At 49.1% G+C, this 24,000-nt stretch overlaps 1 protein-coding gene across 1 annotated transcript in view; it reads right to left on the reverse strand.

The window, feature by feature from the left end:
• Nucleotides 1–3,008: 3,008 nt before the first annotated feature.
• The window catches only part of LOC121538661 (chromosome transmission fidelity protein 18 homolog), a gene marked incomplete at its 3' end in the record, with an annotated part of 38,915 nt that continues 17,923 nt past the window's right edge, over nt 3,009–24,000 (reverse strand). The window contains exons 7-13 of the mRNA XM_045217728.1: nt 23,716–23,854; nt 20,389–20,673; nt 13,720–13,817; nt 13,516–13,639; nt 13,281–13,417; nt 13,024–13,210; nt 3,009–3,092 (exon numbers count right to left, since the gene is read on the reverse strand). Of these exons, the coding sequence (XP_045073663.1) occupies nt 3,009–3,092; nt 13,024–13,210; nt 13,281–13,417; nt 13,516–13,639; nt 13,720–13,817; nt 20,389–20,673; nt 23,716–23,854 (1,054 nt within the window). The remainder of the gene's footprint in view (nt 3,093–13,023; nt 13,211–13,280; nt 13,418–13,515; nt 13,640–13,719; nt 13,818–20,388; nt 20,674–23,715; nt 23,855–24,000) is intronic.

A 24,000-nucleotide genomic window follows, 5' to 3' on the forward strand; every position in this document is an offset into this window, starting at 1 on the left:
GTGAGCCCAGCATTGATCTCTGGGAAGCACGGCCCATCTATCTGGTCCGTAAGAGTACTCTCATCTCATCAGTCCATAAAACCTTTTGAAAAATCTGTGATATTTTTTGGACCAGTCTGGACGTTTAACTAGGCCTTGTTAGTGGGTGGTCGGGTTTCAGCCTTCCTTACCTTGGCCCTGTCTCTGAGCACTGAACACCTTGTACTTTCTCCAGATAGGTGGTGAGTTGGAATATGACAAGGCACCTGGAGGATAATGGGTTCTGGTAGCTTCACGCCTGATTCTTCAAAATTTTGGGCAAGTTAATTTTGATTTTTTTCTAACACGTTCTTGAAGACATGTTGACTATTGAACAAAAGATGTGGATCACGCCCCAATATCTTAGCAATAGAGGATCCTTGAAAACTTTAAATTTGACTTTTCAGAGTTAGTTAAATCTTTTTTTGGCCATTTTGCCTGGAGGAAAAGAAGTGCTGCCTAATATGATAACCTTGATATAGGGGGATTCCTTAGGCATACCTCCTCATTACACAAATACAATACTGATATTTAAATCCAATAAGATCCAGTTTATACAGCTTGGAGTTGGGAAATATGCATAATAATGATGATCATGGTCAAAATACTGACTTGCCTAATAATTGTATTACATAGTGTAGTAAAGATTGAAAAAAGTAAGGGTAGACAGCTGCCTGGGGAATGCCTGATTCTGGCGGGGATTTATGCTGGAGAGGTGTATCATAAAGAACACCCCCTGGCCCTGTTAGACGGGTAACTTGATCAATATAGCAGGGGGGTAGAGCATAAATACAATAGAGGTGTAGAGCCATAACATACAGAAACAGGTGTAGGAGCCATAACATAAGTATAGAGGGGGTGTAAAGCATAACATACAGTATAGCAGGGGGTGTAGAGCATAAATACAGTATAGAGGGGGGAGTGAGCCATAACATACAGTATAGAGGGGGTGTAGAGCCACAACATACAGTATAGCAGGGGTGTAAAAGAAACAAAAAGGAGAGCATAAACATACAGTATAGTGGGGGTAAAGCCATAACATACAGTATAGAGTGGGGTGGAGAGCCATAAATAAGTATAGAGGGGGTGTAAAGCCATAACATACAGTGTAGCAGGGGGTGTAGAGCCATAACATACAGTATAGAGTGTAGAGCCATAACATACATATAGAGGGGGTGTAGAGCACAACATACAGTATAGAGGGGGGGAGAGCCATAACATAGAGGTATAGAGGGGGTGTAGATGCCATAACATACAGTATAGCAGGGTGTAGAGCCATAACATACAGTATAGCGAGGGGTGTAGAGCCATAACATACAGTATAGCAGGGGTGTAGAGCCATAAATACAGTATAGCAGGGGTGTAGAGCATAACATAAGAAGAGGGGGGTGTAAAGCCATAACATACAAAGAGGGGTGGAGAGCCATAACATAAGTATAGCAGGTGTAAAAGCATAACACACAGTATAGAGGGGGTGTTAGAGCCATAACATACATATAGGGGGGGTGTAAAGCTTCATAACATACAGTATAGCAGGTGTAGGAGCCATAACATGCAGTATAGCAGGGGCAAGTGAGAGCACTAAATACAGTATAGCAGGGGGTAGTGTAGAGCACAACATACAGTATAGCAGGGGGTGTAGAGCCATAACATACAGTATAGAGAGGGGGTGTAGAGCCATAACATACAGTATAGCAGGGGGTGTAGGAGCCATAACATTAAGTATAGAGGGGTGTAGAGCCATAACATACAGTATAGAGGGGGTGTAGAGCATAACATACAGTATAGAGGGTGTAGAGCAAACATAAAGTATAGCAGGGGGTGTAGAGCCATAACATACAGTATAGAGGGGGTGTAGAGCTATAACATAAGTGATTCCGGAAAGTATCATACACCTTTACTTTTGCCACATTTGTTACAGTAAAGCCTTATTTAAAATGGATTACAGAGACACACAGGGGGGAAGGTAGATAGGAGGGATGAAGAAATAGAAAAGTTCAAATACAGATATAACATTGACTGAAATAGCCGCAGGTAGCCTAGCGGTTAAGAGCGACGGGCCAGTAACCGAAAGGTGGAATAGAGGAATAAGGCAGTTAACACCGACAACTGCTCCCCGGGCGCCGAGACGTGGACGTCGATGAAGGCAGCCTCTGCACCCCCTTTGATTCAGGTTGGGTTAAATGCGGAAGACACATTTCGGTTGAATGTATTCAGTTGGGCAACTGACTAGGCCCCCCCTACTTAGAGCCATTGTCATGTCGTTAGTAAAGATGGGAAATAGTAAGGGTCCCTAGACAGCTGCCCTGGGGAATTCCTGATTCTACCTGGATTATGTTGGAGAGGCGACCATTAAGGAACATCCTCCTGTGTTCTGTTAGACAGGTAACTCTTTATCCACATTATAGCAGGGGGTGTAAAGCCATAACACACAGGTTTTTTCCAGCAGCAGACTATGACCGATAATGTCCAAAAGCTGCACTTAAGTCTAACAAAACAAAACAGCCCCACAATCTTTTTTAATCATCAATTTCCTCTCAGCCAATCATCAGTCATTTGTGTCAGTGCTGTGCTTGTTGAATGTCCTTCTCTATAAGCGTGCTGAAAGTTTGTTGTCAATTTGTTTACTTTAAAATAGCATTGTATCTGGTCAAACACAGTTTTTTCCAAAAGGGTTGGTAACAGGCTGATTGGTCGGGCTATTTGAGCCAGTAAAGGGGCTTTACTATTCTTAGGTAGGGGAATAACTTTTGCCCCTTCAGGCCTGGAGGCACACACTTTCTAGTAGGCTTAAATTGAAGATATGGCAATAGGGTAGTGGTAATATCGACCGCTATCATCCTCAGTAGTTTCCCATCCAAGTTGTCAGCTGTGTGTTGATGTGTACAGACATGTGTTCCTCAGGGATCAGTGTTTGGACTCTTGATACGGTTTTTAATACCCTGGTAGCTCTTATAATCTAAGAAACACAGTGTGCCATTGGATTGTACCTGCAGTGTGTTTATGCAGGATCTGATGTCGTTGTCCGTCTTCTCACAGAGAGCCATCAGAGTCCCCATGTCAGCCTTCATACCCTGAACCCGGAGATCTAAAACACACATTAATATAAAGACAAACCGTCACGGCTGGTCCCCATGTCAGCCTTCATACCTGAACCCTGGAGATCAAAACACACATTAATATAAAGACAACCGTCACGGCTGGTCCCATGTCAGCCTTCATACCCTGAACCCTGGAGATCTAAACACACATTAATATAAAGACAACCGTCACGGCTGGTCCCATGTCAGCTTTCATACCCTGAACCCTGGAGATCTGTAAACACATTAATATACAAGACAACCGTCACGGCTGGTCCCCATGTCAGCCTTCATACCCTGAACCCTGAGATCTAAAACACACATTAATATAAAGACAACCGCACGGCTGGTCCCCATGTCAGCCTTCATACCCTGAACCCCTGAGATCTAAAACACACATTAATATAAAGACAACCGTCACGGCTGGTCCCCATGTCAGCCTTCATACCCTGAACCCTGGAGATCTAAACACACATTAATATAAAGACAACCGTCACGGTGATCCCCATGTCATCCTTCATACCCTGAACCCTGGAGATCTAAAACACACATTAATATAAAGACAACCGTCACGGCTGGTCCCCATGTCATCCTTCATACCTGAACCCTGGAGATCTAAACACACATTAATATAAAGACAACCATCACGGCTGGTCCCCATGTCAGCCTTCATACCCTGAACCCTGGAGATCTAAAACACATTAATATAAAGACAACCCGTCACGGCTGGTCCATGTCAGCCTTCATACCCTGAACCCTGGAGATCTAAACACACATTAATATAAAGACAACCGTCACGTTGGTCCCCATGTCAGCCTTCATACCCTGAACCCTGGAGATCTAAAACACACATTAATATAAAGACAACCATCACGGCTGGTCCATGTCAGCCTTCATACCCTGAAGATCTAAAACACACATTAATATAAAGACAACCGTCACGGTTGGTCCCCATGTCAGCCTTCATACCCTGAACCCTGGAGATCTAAACACACATTAATATAAAGACAACCGTCACGAGCTGGTCCATGTCAGCCTTCATACCTGAACCCTGGAGATCTAAACACACATTAATATAAAGACAACCGTCACGGCTGGTCCCCATGTCAGCCTTCATACCCTGAACCCTGGAGATCTAAAACACACATTAATATAAAGACAACCGTCACGGCTGGTCCCATGTCATCTTCATACCCTGAACCCTGGAGATCTAAAACACACATTAATATAAAGACAACCGTCACGGCTGGTCCCTATGTCAGCCTTCATACCCTGAACCCTGGAGATCTAAACACACATTAATATAAAGACAACCATCACGGCTGGTCCCCATGTCAGCCTTCATACCCTGAACCCTGGAGATCTAAAACACACATTAATATAAAGACAACCGTCACGGCTGGTCCCCATGTCAGCCTTCATACCTGAACCCTGGAGATCTAAACACACATTAATATAAAGACAACCGTCACGGTTGGTCCATGTCAGCCTTCATAACCCTGAAGATCTTAAAAACACACATTAATATAAAGACAACCGTCACGGCTGGTCCCCATGTCAGCCTTCATACCCTGAACCCTGGAGATCTAAAAACACATTAATATAAAGACAACTCGTCACGGCTAGTCCCCATGTCAGCCTTCATACCCTGAACCCTGGAGATCTAAAACACACATTAATATAAAGACAACCGTCACGGCTGGTCCCATGTCATCCCTTCATACCCTGAACCCTGGAGATCTAAACACACATTAATATAAATGACAACGGCACACGGCTGGTCCATGTCAGCCTTCATACCCTGAACCCTGGAGATCTAAACACACATTAATATAAAGACAACCGTCATGAGGCTGGTCCCCAGTGTCATCCTTCATACCCTGAACTCCTGGAGATCTAAAACACACATTAATATAAAGACAACGTCACGGGCTGGTCCCCATGTCAGCCTTCATCCTGAACCCTGGAGATCTAAACACACATTAATATAAAGACAACCGTCACGGCTGGTCCCCATGTCAGCCTTCATACCCTGAACCTGGAGATCTAAAAACACATTAATATAAAGACAACCGTCACGGCTGGTCCCCATGTCAGCCTTCATACCCTGAACCCTGGAGATCTAAAATACACATTAATATAAAGACAACCGTCACGGTTGGTCCCATGTCAGCCTTCATACCCTGAACCCTGAGATCTAAAACACATTAATATAAAGACAAACGTCACGCGGCTGGTCCCCATGTCAGCCTTCATACCTGAACCCTGGAGATCTAAACACACATTAATATAAAGACAACCGGTCACGGCTGGTCCCCATGTCATCCCTTCATACCCTGAACCCTGGAGATCTAAACACACATTAATATAAAGACAACCGTCACGGCTGGTCCCCATGTCAGCCTTCATACCTGAACCCTGGAGATCTAAACACACATTAATATAAAGACAACCGTCACGGCTGGTCCCCATGTCAGCCTTCATACCCTGAACCCTGGAGATCTAAAACACACATTAATATAAAGACAACCGTCACGGCTGGTCCCCATGTCAGCCTTCATACCCTGAACCCTGGAGATCTAAAACACACATTAATATAAAAGACAACCGTCACGGCTGGTCCCCATGTCAGCCTTCATACCCTGAACCCTGGAGATCTAAAAACACACATTAATATGAAAGACAACCGTCACGGCTGGTCCGTGTCAGCCTTCATACCCTGAACCCTGGAGATCTAAAACACACATTAATATAAAGACAACCGTCACGGCTGGTCCCCATGTCAGCCTTCATACCCTGAACCCTGGAGATCTAAAACACATTAATATAAAGACAACCGCCACGGCTGGTCCCCATGTCAGCCTTCATACCCTGAACCCTGGAGATCTAAACACACATTAATATAAAGACAACCGTCACGGCTGGTCCCCATGTCAGCCTTCATACCTGAACCCTGGAGATCTAAAACACACATTAATATAAAGACAACTCGTCACGGCTGGTCCCCATGTCATCCTTCATACCCTGAACCCTGGAGATCTAAAACACACATTAATATAAAGACAACCGTCACGGCTGGTCCCCATGTCAGCCTTCATACCCTGAACCCTGGAGATCTAAACACACATTAATATAAAGACAACCGTCACGGCTGGTCCATGTCAGCCTTCATACCTGAACCCTGGAGATCTAAAACACACATTAATATAAAGACAACCGGTCACGGCTGGTCCCCATGTCAGCCTTCATACCCTGAACCCTGGAGATCTAAAACACACATTAATATAAAGACAACCGTCACGGCTGGTCCATGTCAGCTCATACCCTGAAGATCTAAAACACACATTAATATAAAGACAACCGTCACAGGCTGGTCCCCATGTCATCCTTCATACCCTGAACCCTGGAGATCTAAAACACACATTAATATAAAGACAACCGTCACGGCTGGTCCATGTCAGCCTTCATACCCTGAACCCTGGGAGATCTAAACACACATTAATATAAAGACAAACCCGTCACGGCTGGTCCCCATGTCAGCCTTCATACCTGAACCCTGGAGATCTAAAACACACATTAATATAAAGACAACCGTCACGGCTGGTCCCCATGTCATCCTTCATACCCTGAACCCTTTTTTTTTTTTTTATTTCACCTTTATTTAACCAGGTAAACCAGTTGAGAACAAGTTCTCATTTACAACTGCGACCTGGCCAAGATAAAGCATAGCAGTGCGATAAAAACAACAACACAGAGTTACATATGGGGTAAAACAAAACAAAAATCAAAAAATACAACAGAAATACAATTAATATACAGTGTGCAAATTTAGCAAGTTATGGAGGTAAGGCAATAAAATAGGCTATAGTGCAAAATAATTACAATTTAGTATTAACACTGGAATGATGTGCAAGAGATGATGTGCAAATAGAGATACTGGGGTACAGATGAGCAAAATAAATAACAATATAGGGATGAGGTAGTTGGGCGGGCTAATTTCAGATGGGCTGTGTACAGGTGCAGTGATCGGTAAGGTGCTCTGACAACTGATGCCTAAAGTTAGTGAGGGAGATAAGCGTCTCCAGCTTCAGAGATTTTTGCAGTTTGTTCCAGTCATTGGCAGCAGAGAACTGGAAGGAATTGCGGCCAAAGGAGGTGTTGGCTTTGGGGATGACCAGTGAGATATACCGCTGGAGCGCAGACTACGGGTGGGTGTTGCTATGGTGACCAATGAGCTAAGATAAGGCGGGGATTTGCCTAGCAGTGATTTATAGATGGCCTGGAGCCAGTGGGTTTGGCGACGAATATGTAGTGAGGACCAGCCAACAAGAGCGTACAGGTCACAGTGGTGGGTATTATATGGGGCTTTGGAGACAAAACGGATGGCACTGTGATAGACAACATCCAATTTGCTGAGTAGAGTGTTGGAGGCTATTTTGCAAATGACATCGCCGAAGTCAAGGATCGGTAGGATAGTCAGTTTTACAAGGGCATGTTTGGCAGCATGAGTGAAGGAGGCTTTGTTGCGAAATAGGAAACCGATTCTAGATTTAACTTTGGATTGGAGATTCTTAATGTGAGTCTGGAAGGAGAGTTTACAGTCTAACCAGACACCTAGATATTTGTAGTTGTCCACGTACTCTAGGTCAGACCCGTCTAGAGTAGTGATTCTAGTCGGGTGGGGCGGGTGCAAGCAGCGTTCGGTTGAAGAGCATGCATTTTGTTTTACTAGTGTTTAAGAGCAGTTGGAGGCTACTGAAGGAGTGTTGTATGGAATTGAAGCTCGTTTGGGAGGTTTGTTAACACAGTGTCCAATGAAGGGCCAGATGTATACAAAATGGTGTCGTCTGCGTAGAGGTGGATCTGAGAGTCACCAGCAGCAAGAGCGACGTCATTGATATACACAGAGAAAAGAGTTGGCCCAAGAATTGAACCCTGTGGCACCCCCATAGAGACTGCCATAGGTCCAGACAACAGGCCCTCCGATTTGACACATTGAACTCTATCTGAGAAGTAGTTGGTGAACCAGGCGAGGCAGTCATTAGAGAAACCAAGGCTATTTAGTCTGCCAATAAGAATGCGGTGGTTGACAGAGTCGAAAGCCTTGGCCAGGTCAATGAAAACGGCTGCACAGTACTGTCTATTATCGATCGCGGTTATAATATCATTTAGGACCTTGAGCGTGGCTGAAGTGCACCCATGACCAGCTCGGAAACCGGATTGCATAGCAGAGAAGGTACGGTGGGATTCGAAATGGTTGGTGATCTGTTTGTTGACTTGGCTTTCAAAAACTTTTGAAAGGCAGGGCAGGATGGATATGGGTCTGTAACAGTTTGGATCTAGAGTGTCACCCCCTTTGAAGAGGGGGATGACCGCGGCAGCTTTCCAATCTCTGGGGATCTCAGACGTTACGAAAGAGAGGTTGAACAGGCTAGTAATAGGGGTTCTGCGACAATTTGGGCGGCTAGTTTTAGAAAGAAAGGGTCCAGATTGTCTAGTCCAGATGATTTGTAGGGGTCCAGATTTTGCAGCTCTTTTAGAACATCAGCTGTCTGGATTTGTGTGAAGGAGAAGCGGGGGGCATGGGCAAGTTGCAGCGGAGGGTGCAGAGCTGGTGGCCGGGGTAGTGGTAGCCAGGTGGAAAGCATGGCCAGCCGTAGCAAAATGCTTGTTGAAATTCTCGATTATTGTAGATTTATCGGTGGTGATAGTGTTTCCTAGCCTCAGTGCAGTGGGCAGCTGGGAGGAAGTGCTCTTATTTTCCATGGACTTTACAGTGTCCCAAAACTTTTGGAGTTAGTGCTACAGGATGCAAATTTCTGTTTGAGAAAGTTAGCCTTTGCTTTCCTAACTGCTTGTGTATATTGGTTCCTAACTTCCCTGAAAAGTTGCATATCACGGGGGCTATTTGATGCTAATGCAGTACGCCACAGGATGTTTTTGTGCTGGTCAAGGGCAGTCAAGTCTGAGGAGAACCAGGGGCTATATCTGTTCTTAGTTCTGTATTTTTTGAATGGGGGCATGTCTATTTAAGATTGAGAGGAAATTACTTTTAAAGAACAACCAGGCATCCTCTACTGACGGAATGAGATCTATATCCATCCAGGATACCTGGGCCAGGTCAATTAGGAAGGCCTGCTCGCTGAAGTGTTTTTGGGAGCGTTTGACAGTGATGAGGGGTGGTCGTTTGACCGCGGACCCGTACGGACGCAGGCAATAAGGCAGTGATCGCTGAGATCCTGGTTGAAGACAGCGGAGGTGTATTTAGAGGGTAAGTTAGTCAGGATGATATCTATGAGGGTACCCATGTTTACGGATTTAGGGTTGTACCTGGTAGGTTCGTTGATAATTTGCGTGAGGTTGAGGGCATCTAGCTTGGATTGTAGGATGGCTGGGGTATTAAGCATATCCCAATTTAGGTCACCAAGCAGTACGAACTCTGAGGATAGATGGGGGCAATCAGTTCCATATGGTGTCCAGGGCACAGCTGGGGGGCTGAGGGGGGTCTGTAGCAAGCGGCAACAGTGAGAGATTTATTTCTGGAAAGGTGGATTTTTAGAACTAAAAGCTCAAACTGTTTGGGCACAGACCTGGATAGTATGATGGAGCTCTGCAGGCTATCTCTACAGTAGATTGCAACTCCACCCCCTTTGGCAGTTCTATCTAGACGGAAAATGTTATAGTTGGGGATGGAAATTTCAGAATTTTTGGTGGCCTTCCTAAGCCAGGATTCAGACACTGCTAGAACATCAGGGTTGGCGGAGTGTGCTAACGCAGTGAATAACTCAAACTTAGGAAGGAGGCTTCTGATATTTATGTGCAGAAAACCAAGACTTTTACGGTTACAGAAGTCAATAAATGATAGCTCCTGGGGAGTAGGAGTGATACTGGGGGCTGCAGGGCCTGGTTAGCCTCTACATCACCAGAGGAACAGAGGAGGAGTAGAATAAGGATACGACTAAAGGCTTTAAGAACTGGTCTTCTAGTGCGTTGGGTACATAGAATAAAGGGGGCAGTTCTCCGGGCGTTGTAGAAAAGATTCAGGGCATTATGTACAGAAAAGGATATGGAAGGATATGAGTACAGTTCAGGTAATCCTAAGTGTTGGGTAACAATGAAAGAGATAGCATCATTGGAGGCATCGATTGAGCCGGTCTCGGCGTGTATGGGGGGAACAAAGGAACTATATGAGACAGTTTGAGAGGGACTAGGGGTTCTACATTGAAATTGTATAATAAGAACTAACCCAAACAGCAATAGGCAAGGCATAATTGACATAGGAGAGAGGCATAAAGCAGTCACGTGTTATTAGAGAGAGCTAAGACACAACTGGAAATAGCGATAACGTTTGGGCTAAGACTAAACAGAAAAAACAGGACAGAGTACCGTGTAAAGGAACAGTCCAGCAGGCATCAGCTGTGCAGCTGAGTGATCATAAGGTCCAGTGAACAGCAATATGTGAGTCCGAGAGCAGTTCAAATTGGTGCTTCAGCACAGCTAGCAGGGAGCTAGCAGGCTAGCTCAAGGCTAACTGGTGCTTGCTATATGGCAATGGTATCAGCCAGCAACAGGTTGCAGCTAGCTAGCTGGTTGTGATGATCCGGCGCTAGGGTCCAGTGATTCCGGCAGAAAGTCCAATAAGCTATGGGTCGATAGCACGCTGGGTCGATAGCACGCTGTGCAGACTGGCCGACGAATTGTCCAGGCTAGCTAGAGCTGGCTGGTGGATAGTGTAGGCCACGGACAGTGGTGGAGACGCTAACGGTAACTAATAGCAGGTAGCCAATTCAGATTGCGGCTACACACGTTTCAGCTTACGGTTCTTGATGAAAGTTATAAAGAAATAATAGAATCCTTTCCACGTTGGGTGAGGCGGGTTGCAGGAGAGTATATTTAGTTAAAGAGTGAAAGTAAAAAATTTAGAAATATAGACAAAAAAAACAAGAAACGGGATATTTACACAGGACGAAAAATAAAAGCGACCGTACTGCTACGCCATCTTGGAGAGAACCCTGGAGATCTAAACACACATTAATATAAAGACAACCGTCACGGCTGGTCCCCATGTCAGCCTTCATACCCTGAACCCTGGAGATCTAAACACACATTAATATAAAGACAACCGTCACGGCTGGTCCCCATGTCAGCCTTCATACCCTGAACCCTGGAGATCTAAAACACACATTAATATAAAGACAACCGTCACGGCTGGTCCCCATGTCAGCCTTCATACCCTGAACCCTGGAGATCTAAACACACATTAATATAAAGACAACCGTCACGGCTGGTCCATGTCAGCCTTCATACCCTGAAGATCTAAAACACACATTAATATAAAGACAACCGTCACGGCTGGTCCCCATGTCAGCCTTCATACCCTGAACCCTGGAGATCTAAAACACACATTAATATAAAGACAACCGTCACGGCTAGTCCCCATGTCAGCCTTCATACCCTGAACCCTGGAGATCTAAAACACACATTAATATAAAGACAACCGTCACGGCTGGTCCCCATGTCATCCTTCATACCCTGAACCCTGGAGATCTAAACACACATTAATATAAAGACAACCGTCACGGCTGGTCCATGTCAGCCTTCATACCCTGAACCCTGGAGATCTAAACACACATTAATATAAAGACAACCGTCACGGCTGGTCCCCATGTCATCCTTCATACCCTGAACCCTGGAGATCTAAACACACATTAATATAAAGACAACCGTCACGGCTGGTCCCCATGTCAGCCTTCATACCCTGAACCCTGGAGATCTAAACACACATTAATATAAAGACAACCGTCACGGCTGGTCCCCATGTCAGCCTTCATACCCTGAACCCTGGAGATCTAAAACACACATTAATATAAAGACAACCGTCACGGCTGGTCCCCATGTCAGCCTTCATACCCTGAACCCTGGAGATCTAAAACACACATTAATATAAAGACAACCGTCACGGCTGGTCCCCATGTCAGCCTTCATACCCTGAACCCTGGAGATCTAAAACACACATTAATATAAAGACAACCGTCACGGCTGGTCCCCATGTCAGCCTTCATACCCTGAACCCTGGAGATCTAAAACACACATTAATATAAAGACAACCGTCACGGCTGGTCCCCATGTCAGCCTTCATACCCTGAACCCTGGAGATCTAAACACACATTAATATAAAGACAACCGTCACGGCTGGTCCCCATGTCAGCCTTCATACCCTGAACCCTGGAGATCTAAACACACATTAATATAAAGACAACCGTCACGGCTGGTCCCCATGTCAGCCTTCATACCCTGAACCCTGGAGATCTAAAACACACATTAATATAAAGACAACCGTCACGGCTGGTCCCCATGTCATCCTTCATACCCTGAACCCTGGAGATCTAAAACACACATTAATATAAAGACAACCGTCACGGCTGGTCCCCATGTCAGCCTTCATACCCTGAACCCTGGAGATCTAAAACACACATTAATATAAAGACAACCGTCACGGCTGGTCCCCATGTCAGCCTTCATACCCTGAACCCTGGAGATCTAAACACACATTAATATAAAGACAACCGTCACGGCTGGTCCCCATGTCAGCCTTCATACCCTGAACCCTGGAGATCTAAAACACACATTAATATAAAGACAACCGTCACGGCTGGTCCCCATGTCAGCCTTCATACCCTGAACCCTGGAGATCTAAAACACACATTAATATAAAGACAACCGTCACGGCTGGTTCAGACTCAGCCAGTCTCTGTGCCAGGCGGGAGGGCTGTGTCTGGGGGAAGGCCAATAGAAACGCTGTGTCTGTGTCTAACCCTAACCCTAAGTTTACCTCAGCCAGTCTCTGTGCCAGGTGGGAGGGCTGTGTCTGGGGGAAGGCCAATAGAAACGCTGTGTCTGTGTCTAACCCTAACCCTAAGTTTACCTCAGCCAGTCTCTGTGCCAGGTGGGAGGGCTGTGTCTGGGGGAAGGCCAATAGAAACGCTGTGTCTGTGTCTGTGTCTAACCCTAAGTTTACCTCAGCCAGTCTCTGTGCCAGGCGGGAGGGCTGTGTCTGGGGGAAGGCCAATAGAAACGCCTGCTGCCTCAGAGGCCTCAGGGCTGGAACATACCTGACAGGACAGAGAACCAATCAGATCACAGATACAGAGATACACACACACCCCCCCCTCCTTCTCTTACAGGTCGTTACAGATGCAGATGATTGGTCGGAGGAGGACCGACTCCTTTTTCTTCTTCTTCTTTAGAGGCTCCGCCTCTGACTCCGCCCCTTGGCTGTCCTTCCTGTTTAGAGTGGCCAATAGGATGCTGATAGCAGCCTGCCGACAAATCACAGAGATAGAGGTGTCACTCTGAGATGAGGCTAGGTGAGAGTAGTCCAATGGAAGGCAGGGATGGGGCTGTGGGCGGGACTTACGGCGGGCGCTCCGTCGATCTCGTCGATGATGAGACAGTTGGGCTTCTCATTGGCTCCCAGCACTGACCTCATCTGGGTCGCCGTGTCGATACGCTTCTGGAACAGCTCCGCACTGCGGTCATCACTATGGAAACCACAGCGTCAACAACACCTTAAGTGTTTATGGAAAACACAGCATCAACTTGTTGAAGTCGGTAAACCCACCTGGCGTTAATCTCCACCACGTTGTACCCAGCATGCTTGGCGATGATGTGGGCCAGAGTGGTCTTCCCTAACCCTGGAGGACCAGACAGCAGCACCACCTAGTGGGGAGGAGGACAGGTTAACCAGCTATATTAACAGCTATATAACCCTGGAGGACCAGACAGCAGCACCACCTAGTGGGGAGGAGGACAGGTTAACCAGCTATATTAACAGCTATATAACCCTGGAGGACCAGACAGCAGCACCACCTAGTGGGGGAGGAGGACAGGTTAACCAGCTATATTAACAGCTATATAACCCTGGAGGACCAGACAGCAGCACCACCTAGTGGGGAGGAGGACAGGTTAACCAGCTATATTAACAGCTATATAACCCTGGAGGACCAGACAGCAGCACCACCTAGTGGGGGAGGAGGACAGGTTAACCAGCTATATTAACAGCTATATAACCCTGGAGGACCAGACAGCAGCACCACCTAGTGGGGAGGAGGACAGGTTAACCAGCTATATTAACAGCTATATAACCCTGGAGGACCAGACAGCAGCACCACCTAGTGGGGAGGAGGACAGGTTAACCAGCTATATTAACAGCTATATAACCCTGGAGGACCAGACAGCAGCACCACCTAGTGGGGAGGAGGACAGGTTAACCAGCTATATTAACAGCTATATAACCCTGGAGGACCAGACAGCAGCACCACCTAGTGGGGAGGAGGACAGGTTAACCAGCTATATTAACAGCTATATAACCCTGGAGGACCAGACAGCAGCACCACCTAGTGGGGAGGAGGACAGGTTAACCAGCTATATTAACAGCTATATAACCCTGGAGGACCAGACAGCAGCACCACCTAGTGGGGAGGAGGACAGGTTAACCAGCTATATTAACAGCTATATAACCCTGGAGGACCAGACAGCAGCACCACCTAGTGGGGAGGAGGACAGGTTAACCAGCTATATTAACAGCTATATAACCCTGGAGGACCAGACAGCAGCACCACCTAGTGGGGGAGGAGGACAGGTTAACCAGCTATATTAACAGCTATATAACCCTGGAGGACCAGACAGCAGCACCACCTAGTGGGGAGGAGGACAGGTTAACCAGCTATATTAACAGCTATATAACCCTGGAGGACCAGACAGCAGCACCACCTAGTGGGGAGGAGGACAGGTTAACCAGCTATATTAACAGCTATATAACCCTGGAGGACCAGACAGCAGCACCACCTAGTGGGGAGGAGGACAGGTTAACCAGCTATATTAACAGCTATATAACCCTGGAGGACCAGACAGCAGCACCACCTAGTGGGGAGGAGGACAGGTTAACCAGCTATATTAACAGCTATATAACCCTGGAGGACCAGACAGCAGCACCACCTAGTGGGGAGGAGGACAGGTTAACCAGCTATATTAACAGCTATATAACCTGGAGGACCAGACAGCAGCACCACCTAGTGGGAGGAGGACAGGTTAACCAGCTATATTAACAGCTATATAACCCTGGAGGACCAGACAGCAGCACCACCTAGTGGGGAGGAGGACAGGTTAACCAGCTATATTAACAGCTATATAACCCTGGAGGACCAGACAGCAGCACCACCTAGTGGGGGAGGAGGACAGGTTAACCAGCTATATTAACAGCTATATAACCCTGGAGGACCAGACAGCAGCACCACCTAGTGGGGAGGAGGACAGGTTAACCAGCTATATTACCAGCTATATAACCCTGGAGGACCAGACAGCAGCACCACCTAGTGGGGGAGGAGGACAGGTTAACCAGCTATATGTAACAGCTATATAACCCTGGAGGACCAGACAGCAGCACCACCTAGTGGGGAGGAGGACAGGTTAACCAGCTATATTAACAGCTATATAACCCTGGAGGACCAGACAGCAGCACCACCTAGTGGGGAGGAGGACAGGTTAACCAGCTATATTAACAGCTATATAACCCTGGAGGACCAGACAGCAGCACCACCTAGTGGGGAGGAGGACAGGTTAACCAGCTATATTAACAGCTATATAACCCTGGAGGACCAGACAGCAGCACCACCTAGTGGGGAGGAGGACAGGTTAACCAGCTATATTAACAGCTATATAACCCTGGAGGACCAGACAGCAGCACCACCTAGTGGGGAGGAGGACAGGTTAACCAGCTATATTAACAGCTATATAACCCTGGAGGACCAGACCAGCACCACCTAGTGGGAGGAGGACAGGTTAACCAGCTATATTAACAGCTATATAACCCTGGAGGACCAGACAGCAGCACCACCTAGTGGGGGAGGAGGACAGGTTAACCAGCTATATTAACAGCTATATAACCCTGGAGGACCAGACAGCAGCACCACCTAGTGGGGGAGGAGGACAGGTTAACCAGCTATATTAACAGCTATATAACCCTGGAGGACCAGACAGCAGCACCACCTAGTGGGGAGGAGGGACAGGTTAACCAGCTATATTAACAGCTATATAACCCTGGAGGACCAGACAGCAGCGCCACCTAGTGGGGAGGAGGACAGGTTAACCAGCTATATTAACAGCTATATAACCCTGGAGGACCAGACAGCAGCGCCACCTAGTGGGGAGGAGGACAGGTTAACCAGCTATATTAACAGCTATATAACCCTGGAGGACCAGACAGCAGCGCCACCTAGTGGGGGAGGAGGACAGGTTAACCAGCTATATTAACAGCTATATAACCCTGGAGGACCAGACAGCAGCGCCACCTAGTGGGGAGGAGGACAGGTTAACCAGCTATATTAACAGCTATATAACCCTGGAGGACCAGACAGCAGCGCCACCTAGTGGGGAGGAGGACAGGTTAACCAGCTATATTAACAGCTATATAACCCTGGAGGACCAGACAGCAGCACCACCTAGTGGGGAGGAGGACAGGTTAACCAGCTATATTAACAGCTATATAACCCTGGAGGACCAGACAGCAGCACCACCTAGTGGGGGAGGAGGACAGGTTAACCAGCTATATTAACAGCTATATAACCCTGGAGGACCAGACAGCAGCGCCACCTAGTGGGGGAGGAGGACAGGTTAACCAGCTATATTAACAGCTATATAACCCTGGAGGACCAGACAGCAGCACCACCTAGTGGGGAGGAGGACAGGTTAACCAGCTATATTAACAGCTATATAACCCTGGAGGACCAGACAGCAGCACCACCTAGTGGGGAGGAGGACAGGTTAACCAGCTATATTAACAGCTATATAACCCTGGAGGACCAGACAGCAGCGCCACCTAGTGGGGGAGGAGGACAGGTTAACCAGCTATATTAACAGCTATATAACCCTGGAGGACCAGACAGCAGCACCACCTAGTGGGGAGGAGGACAGGTTAACCAGCTATATTAACAGCTATATAACCCTGGAGGACCAGACAGCAGCACCACCTGGTGGGGAGGAGGACAGGTTAACCAGCTATATTAACAGCTATATAACCCTGGAGGACCAGACAGCAGCACCACCTAGTGGGGAGGAGGACAGGTTAACCAGCTATATTAACAGCTATATAACCCTGGAGGACCAGACAGCAGCACCACCTAGTGGGGGAGGAGGACAGGTTAACCAGCTATATTAACAGCTATATAACCCTGGAGGACCAGACAGCAGCACCACCTAGTGGGGAGGAGGACAGGTTAACCAGCTATATTAACAGCTATATAACCCTGGAGGACCAGACAGCAGCACCACCTAGTGGGGAGGAGGACAGGTTAACCAGCTATATTAACGGCTATATAACCCTGGAGGACCAGACAGCAGCGCCACCTAGTGGGAGGAGGACAGGTTAACCAGCTATATTAACAGCTATATAACCCTGGAGGACCAGACAGCAGCACCACCTAGTGGGGAGGAGGACAGGTTAACCAGCTATATTAACAGCTATATAACCCTGGAGGACCAGACAGCAGCACCACCTAGTGGGGAGGAGGACAGGTTAACCAGCTATATTAACAGCTATATAACCCTGGAGGACCAGACAGCAGCACCACCTAGTGGGGAGGAGGACAGGTTAACCAGCTATATTAACAGCTATATAACCCTGGAGGACCAGACAGCAGCGCCACCTAGTGGGGAGGAGGACAGGTTAACCAGCTATATTAACAGCTATATAACCCTGGAGGACCAGACAGCAGCACCACCTAGTGGGGAGGAGGACAGGTTAACCAGCTATATTAACAGCTATATAACCCTGGAGGACCAGACAGCAGCACCACCTAGTGGGGGAGGAGGACAGGTTAACCAGCTATATTAACAGCTATATAACCCTGGAGGACCAGACAGCAGCACCACCTAGTGGGGAGGAGGACAGGTTAACCAGCTATATTAACAGCTATATAACCCTGGAGGACCAGACAGCAGCACCACCTAGTGGGGAGGGAGGACAGGTTAACCAGCTATATTAACAGCTATATAACCCTGGAGGACCAGACAGCAGCACCACCTAGTGGGGAGGAGGACAGGTTAACCAGCTATATTAACAGCTATATAACCCTGGAGGACCAGACAGCAGCACCACCTAGTGGGGAGGAGGACAGGTTAACCAGCTATATTAACAGCCATATAACCCTGGAGGACCAGACAGCAGCGCCCACCTAGTGGGGAGGGAGGACAGGTTAACCAGCTATATTAACAGCTATATAACCCTGGAGGACCAGACAGCAGCACCACCTAGTGGGGAGGAGGACAGGTTAACCAGCTATATTAACAGCTATATAACCTGGAGGACCAGACAGCAGCACCACCTAGTGGGGAGGAGGACAGGTTAACCAGCTATATTAACAGCTATATAACCCTGGAGGACCAGACAGCAGCGCCACCTAGTGGGGAGGAGGACAGGTTAACCAGCTATATTAACCTACTAGTATATATAGACTGTGTGATGTGTGGGTCTACCTACCTTGGTGTGATGTGTTGGGTCTACCTACCTTGGTGTGATGTGTGGGTCTACCTACCTTGTATTGATCCGTCTGTGTAATGTGTGGGTCTACCTACCTTGTATTGATCAGTCTGTGTGATGTGTGGGTCTACCTACCTTGGTGTGATGTGTGGGTCTACCTACCTTGGTGTGATGTGTGGGTCTACCTACCTTGTATTGATCAGTCTGTGTGATGTGTGGGTCTACCTACCTTGGTGTGATGTGTGGGTCTACCTACCTTGGTGTGATGTGTGGGTCTACCTACCTTGTATTGATCAGTCTGTGTGATGTGTGGGTCTACCTACCTTGGTGTGATGTGTGGGTCTACCTACCTTGGTGTGATGTGTGGGTCTACCTACCTTGGTGTGATGTGTGGGTCTACCTACCTTGGTGTGATGTGTGGGTCTACCTACCTTGTACTGATCAGTCTGTGTGATGTGTGGGTCCCACCTACCTTGGTGTGATGTGTGGGTCTACCTACCTTGGTGTGATGTGTGGGTCTACCTACCTTGTATTGATCAGACTGTGTGATGTGTGGGTCTACCTACCTTGGTGTGATGTGTGGGTCTACCTACCTTGGTGTGATGTGTGGGTCTACCTACCTTGGTGTGATGTGTGGGTCTACCTACCTTGGTGTGATGTGTGGGTCTACCTACCTTGGTGTGATGTGTGGGTCTACCTACCTTGGTGTGATGTGTGGGTCTCCCTACCTTGGTGTGATGTGTGGGTCTACCTACCTTGGTGTGATGTGTGGGTCTCCTACCTTGGTGTGATGTGTGGGTCTACCTACCTTGGTGTGATGTGTGGGTCTACCTACCTTGGTGTGATGTGTGGGTCTACCTACCTTGGTGTGATGTGTGGGTCTACCTACCTTGGTGTGATGTGTGGGTCTACCTACCTTGTATTGATCAGACTGTGTGATGTGTGGGTCTACCTACCTTGGTGTGATGTGTGGGTCTACCTACCTTGTATTGATCAGACTGTGTGATGTGTGGGTCTACCTACCTTGGTGTGATGTGTGGGTCTACCTACCTTGTATTGATCCGTCTGTGTGATGTGTGGGTCTACCTACCTTGTATTGATCAGACTGTGTGATGTGTGGGTCTACCTACCTTGGTGTGATGTGTGGGTCTACCTACCTTGGTGTGATGTGTGGGTCTACCTACCTTGTATTGATCAGACTGTGTGATGTGTGGGTCTACCTACCTTGGTGTGATGTGTGGGTCTACCTACCTTGGTGTGATGTGTGGGTCTACCTACCTTGGTGTGATGTGTGGGTCTACCTACCTTGTATTGATCAGACTGTGTGATGTGTGGGTCTACCTACCTTGGTGTGATGTGTGGGTCTACCTACCTTGTATTGATCAGACTGTGTGATGTGTGGGTCTACCTACCTTGGTGTGATGTGTGGGTCTACCTACCTTGTATTGATCCGTCTGTGTGATGTGTGGGTCTACCTACCTTGTATTGATCAGTCTGTGTGAGTCTCCCTACCTTGTATTGACCAGTCTGTGTGATGTGTGGGTCTACCTACCTTGGTGTGATGTGTGGGTCTACCTACCTTGGTGTGATGTGTGGGTCTACCTACCTTGGTGTGATGTGTGGGTCTACCTACCTTGGTGTGATGTGTGGGTCTACCTACCTTGGTGTGATGTGTTGGGTCTACCTACCTTGGTGTGATGTGTGGGTCTACCTACCTTGTATTGATCAGTCTGTGTGATGTGTGGGTCTACCTACCTTGTATTTGGGCCTTTTGTATTGGTCCAGTTCGGCCTCCAGAATCTCCTCGGTGATCTGACTCTTGGTCTTAAATTTCTGATTGGCTTGATTAAAGTTCCCCTTGCTCCAATTGGTGGAATGAAAGCGTCCCTGGCCCTTATTGGAGGAATGAAAGCGTCCTTGGCCCTGATTGGCTGTGTTGTGGTCGGGCCTCTCGGCTGGGGGTGGGCGTGTCTTCCTTTCTCGTCCAAACACCACCTGGTCCCAGAGCTTTAGCCACTTCAGCAAACAGCGGTTGGTGAACTACACACACACACATTACACACACACACACACACAGAAATGATACACACACAGACACTGTTACACCCAGAACAGGAGTCAATATCTGGTTTTCTATTATTGATCAATTGTTCCACACACCCACGTTCCACACCCGCCACACACTCACGTTCCACACCCGCCACACACCCACGTTCCACACCCGCCACACACTCACGTTCCACACCCGCAAAACACACCCACATTCCACACCCGCCACACACTCACGTTCCACACCCGCCACACACCCACGTTCCACACCCGCCACACACCCACGTTCCACACCGCCACACACTCACGTTCCACACCCACCACACACCCACGTTCCACACCCGCCACACACTCACGTTCCACACCCGCCACACACCCACGTTCCACACCCGCCACACACCCACGTTCCACACCCGCCACACACCCACGTACCACACCCACCACACACCCACGTACTCACACCCGCCACACACCCACGTTCCACACCCACCACACACCCATGCCCACACACCCACGTTCCACACCCCCCACACACCCACGTTCCACACACCCACGTTCCACACCCGCCACACACCCACGTTCCACACCCGCCACACACCCACGTTCCACACCCGCCACACATTCACGTTCCACACCGCCACACCCACACGTTCCACACACTCACGTTCCACACACTCACGTTCCACACCCACCACACACACTCACGTTCCACACCTGCCACACACTCACGTTCCACACCCACCACACACACTCACGTTCCACACCTGCCACACACTCACGTTCCACACCCACCACACACACTCACGTTCCACACCTGCCACACACTCATGTTCCACACACTCACGTTCCACACCCACCACACACTCACGTTGCACACCCACCACACACCCACGTTCCACACCCGCCACACACTCACGTTCCACACACCCACGTTCCACACCCGCCACACACCCACGTTCACACTCGCCACACACCCACGTTCCACACCCGCCACACCCACACGTTCCACACACTCACCACCACACACTCACGTTCCACACACCCACGTTCCCACACCCACCACACATTTACGTTCCACACACTCCACGTTCCACACCTGCCACACACTCACGTTCCACACACTCACGTTCCACACACTCATGTTCCACACACCCACGTTCCACACCCGCCACACACCCACGTTCCACACCCGCCACACACCCACGTTCCACACTCGCCACACACCCACGTTCCACACCCGCCACACCCACACGTTCCACACACTCACCCACCACACACTCACGTTCCCACACCCACGTTCCACACCCACCACACACTCACGTTCCACACCCACCACACACTCACGTTCCACACTCGCCACACACCCGTTCCCACACCCGCCACACACCCACGTTCCACACTCGCCACACACCCACGTTCCACACCCGCCACACCCACACGTTCCACACACTCACCCACCACACACTCACGTTCCACACACCCACGTTCCACACCCACCACACACTCACGTTCCACACCCACCACACACTCACGTTCCACACCTGCCACACACTCACGTTCCACACAATCCCGTTCCACCCACTCCCGTTCCACACACCCACGTTCCACACCTGCCACACACTCACGTTCCACACCCACCACACACATTCACGTTCCACACCTGCCACACACTCATGTTCCACACACTCACGTTCCACACCCACCACACACTCACGTTCCACACACCCACGTTCCACACCCGCCACACACCCACGTTCCACACCCGCCACACACCCACGTTCCACACCCGCCACACACCCACGTTCCACACCCGCCACACACCCACGTTCCACACCCGCCACACACCCACCACACCCACACGTTCCACACACTCACCCACCACACACCCACGTTCCACACCCACCACACACTCACGTTCCACACCCACCACACACTCACGTTCCACACACTCACGTTCCACACCCACCACCCACTCCCGTTCCAGCCACTCCCGTTCCACACCCGCCACACACCCACGTTCCACACGTTCCACACACTCACCCACCACACACTCACGTTCCACACACCCAATGTTCCACACCCACCACACACTCACGTTCCACACCCACCACACACTCCACGTTCCACACACTCACGTTCCACACCTGCCACACACTCACGTTCCACACCCACCACACACCCATGTTCCACACTCGCCACACACCCCACGTTCCACACCCGCCACACCCACACGTTCCACACACTCACCCACCACACACTCACGTTCCACACACCCACCACACACTCACGTTCCACACCCACCACACACTCACGTTCCACACCTGCCACACACTCACGTTCCACACACTCCCGTTCCACCCACTCCCGTTCCACACACCCACGTTCCACACCTACCACACACTCACGTTCCACACCCACCACACACACTCACGTTCCCACACCTGCCACACACTCATGTTCCACACACTCACATTCCACACCCACCACACACTCATGTTCCACACCCACCACACACCCACGTTCCACACCCGCCACACACTCACGTTCCACACACCCACGTTCCACACCCGCCACACACCCACGTTCCACACTCGCCACACACCCACCACACCCACACGTTCCACACACTCACCCACGTTCCACACCCACCACACACTCACGTTCCACACCCACCACACACTCACGTTCCACACACTCACGTTCCACACACTCACGTTCCACACCCACCACCCACTCCCGTTCCAGCCACTCCCGTTCCGCCCACTCCCGTTCCGCCCACTCCCGTTCCGCCCACTCCCGTTCCGCCCACTCCCGTTCCGCCCCACTCCCGTTCGCCCACTCCCGTTCCACCCACCCACTCCCGTTCCACCCACCCACTCCCGTTCCACCCACCCACTCCCGTTCCACCCACTCCACTCCCGTTCCACCCACTCCCGTTCCACCCACTCCCTCCCGTTCCACCCACTCCCTCCCGTTCCACCCACTCCCGTTCCAGCCACTCCCGTTCCGCCCACTCCCGTTCCAGCCACTCACGTCGTCGCTGAGTAGTTCGGTGTAGTGTTGAGGAGAGAACTGATCCACCCAGAGACGAGAAGATTCCCCGTCCTCCTCCTCTCCATCCCCCTCTTCTCTCTGTCTGCCGTCCAGTTCTCCAAACTCCTCATCCACTTGACTGGACACGGTAGTGTATAATGCGTGTGTATATATATATATATACAGTGGGGGAAAAAAGTATTTAGTCAGCCACCAATGGTCCAAGTTCTCCCACTTAAAAAGATGAGAGAGGCCTGTAATTTTCATCATAGGTACACGTCAACT

Source organism: Coregonus clupeaformis, unplaced genomic scaffold (genome assembly GCF_020615455.1).
Source record: "Coregonus clupeaformis isolate EN_2021a unplaced genomic scaffold, ASM2061545v1 scaf1197, whole genome shotgun sequence".
Taxonomy (NCBI): Eukaryota; Metazoa; Chordata; class Actinopteri; order Salmoniformes; family Salmonidae; genus Coregonus; species Coregonus clupeaformis.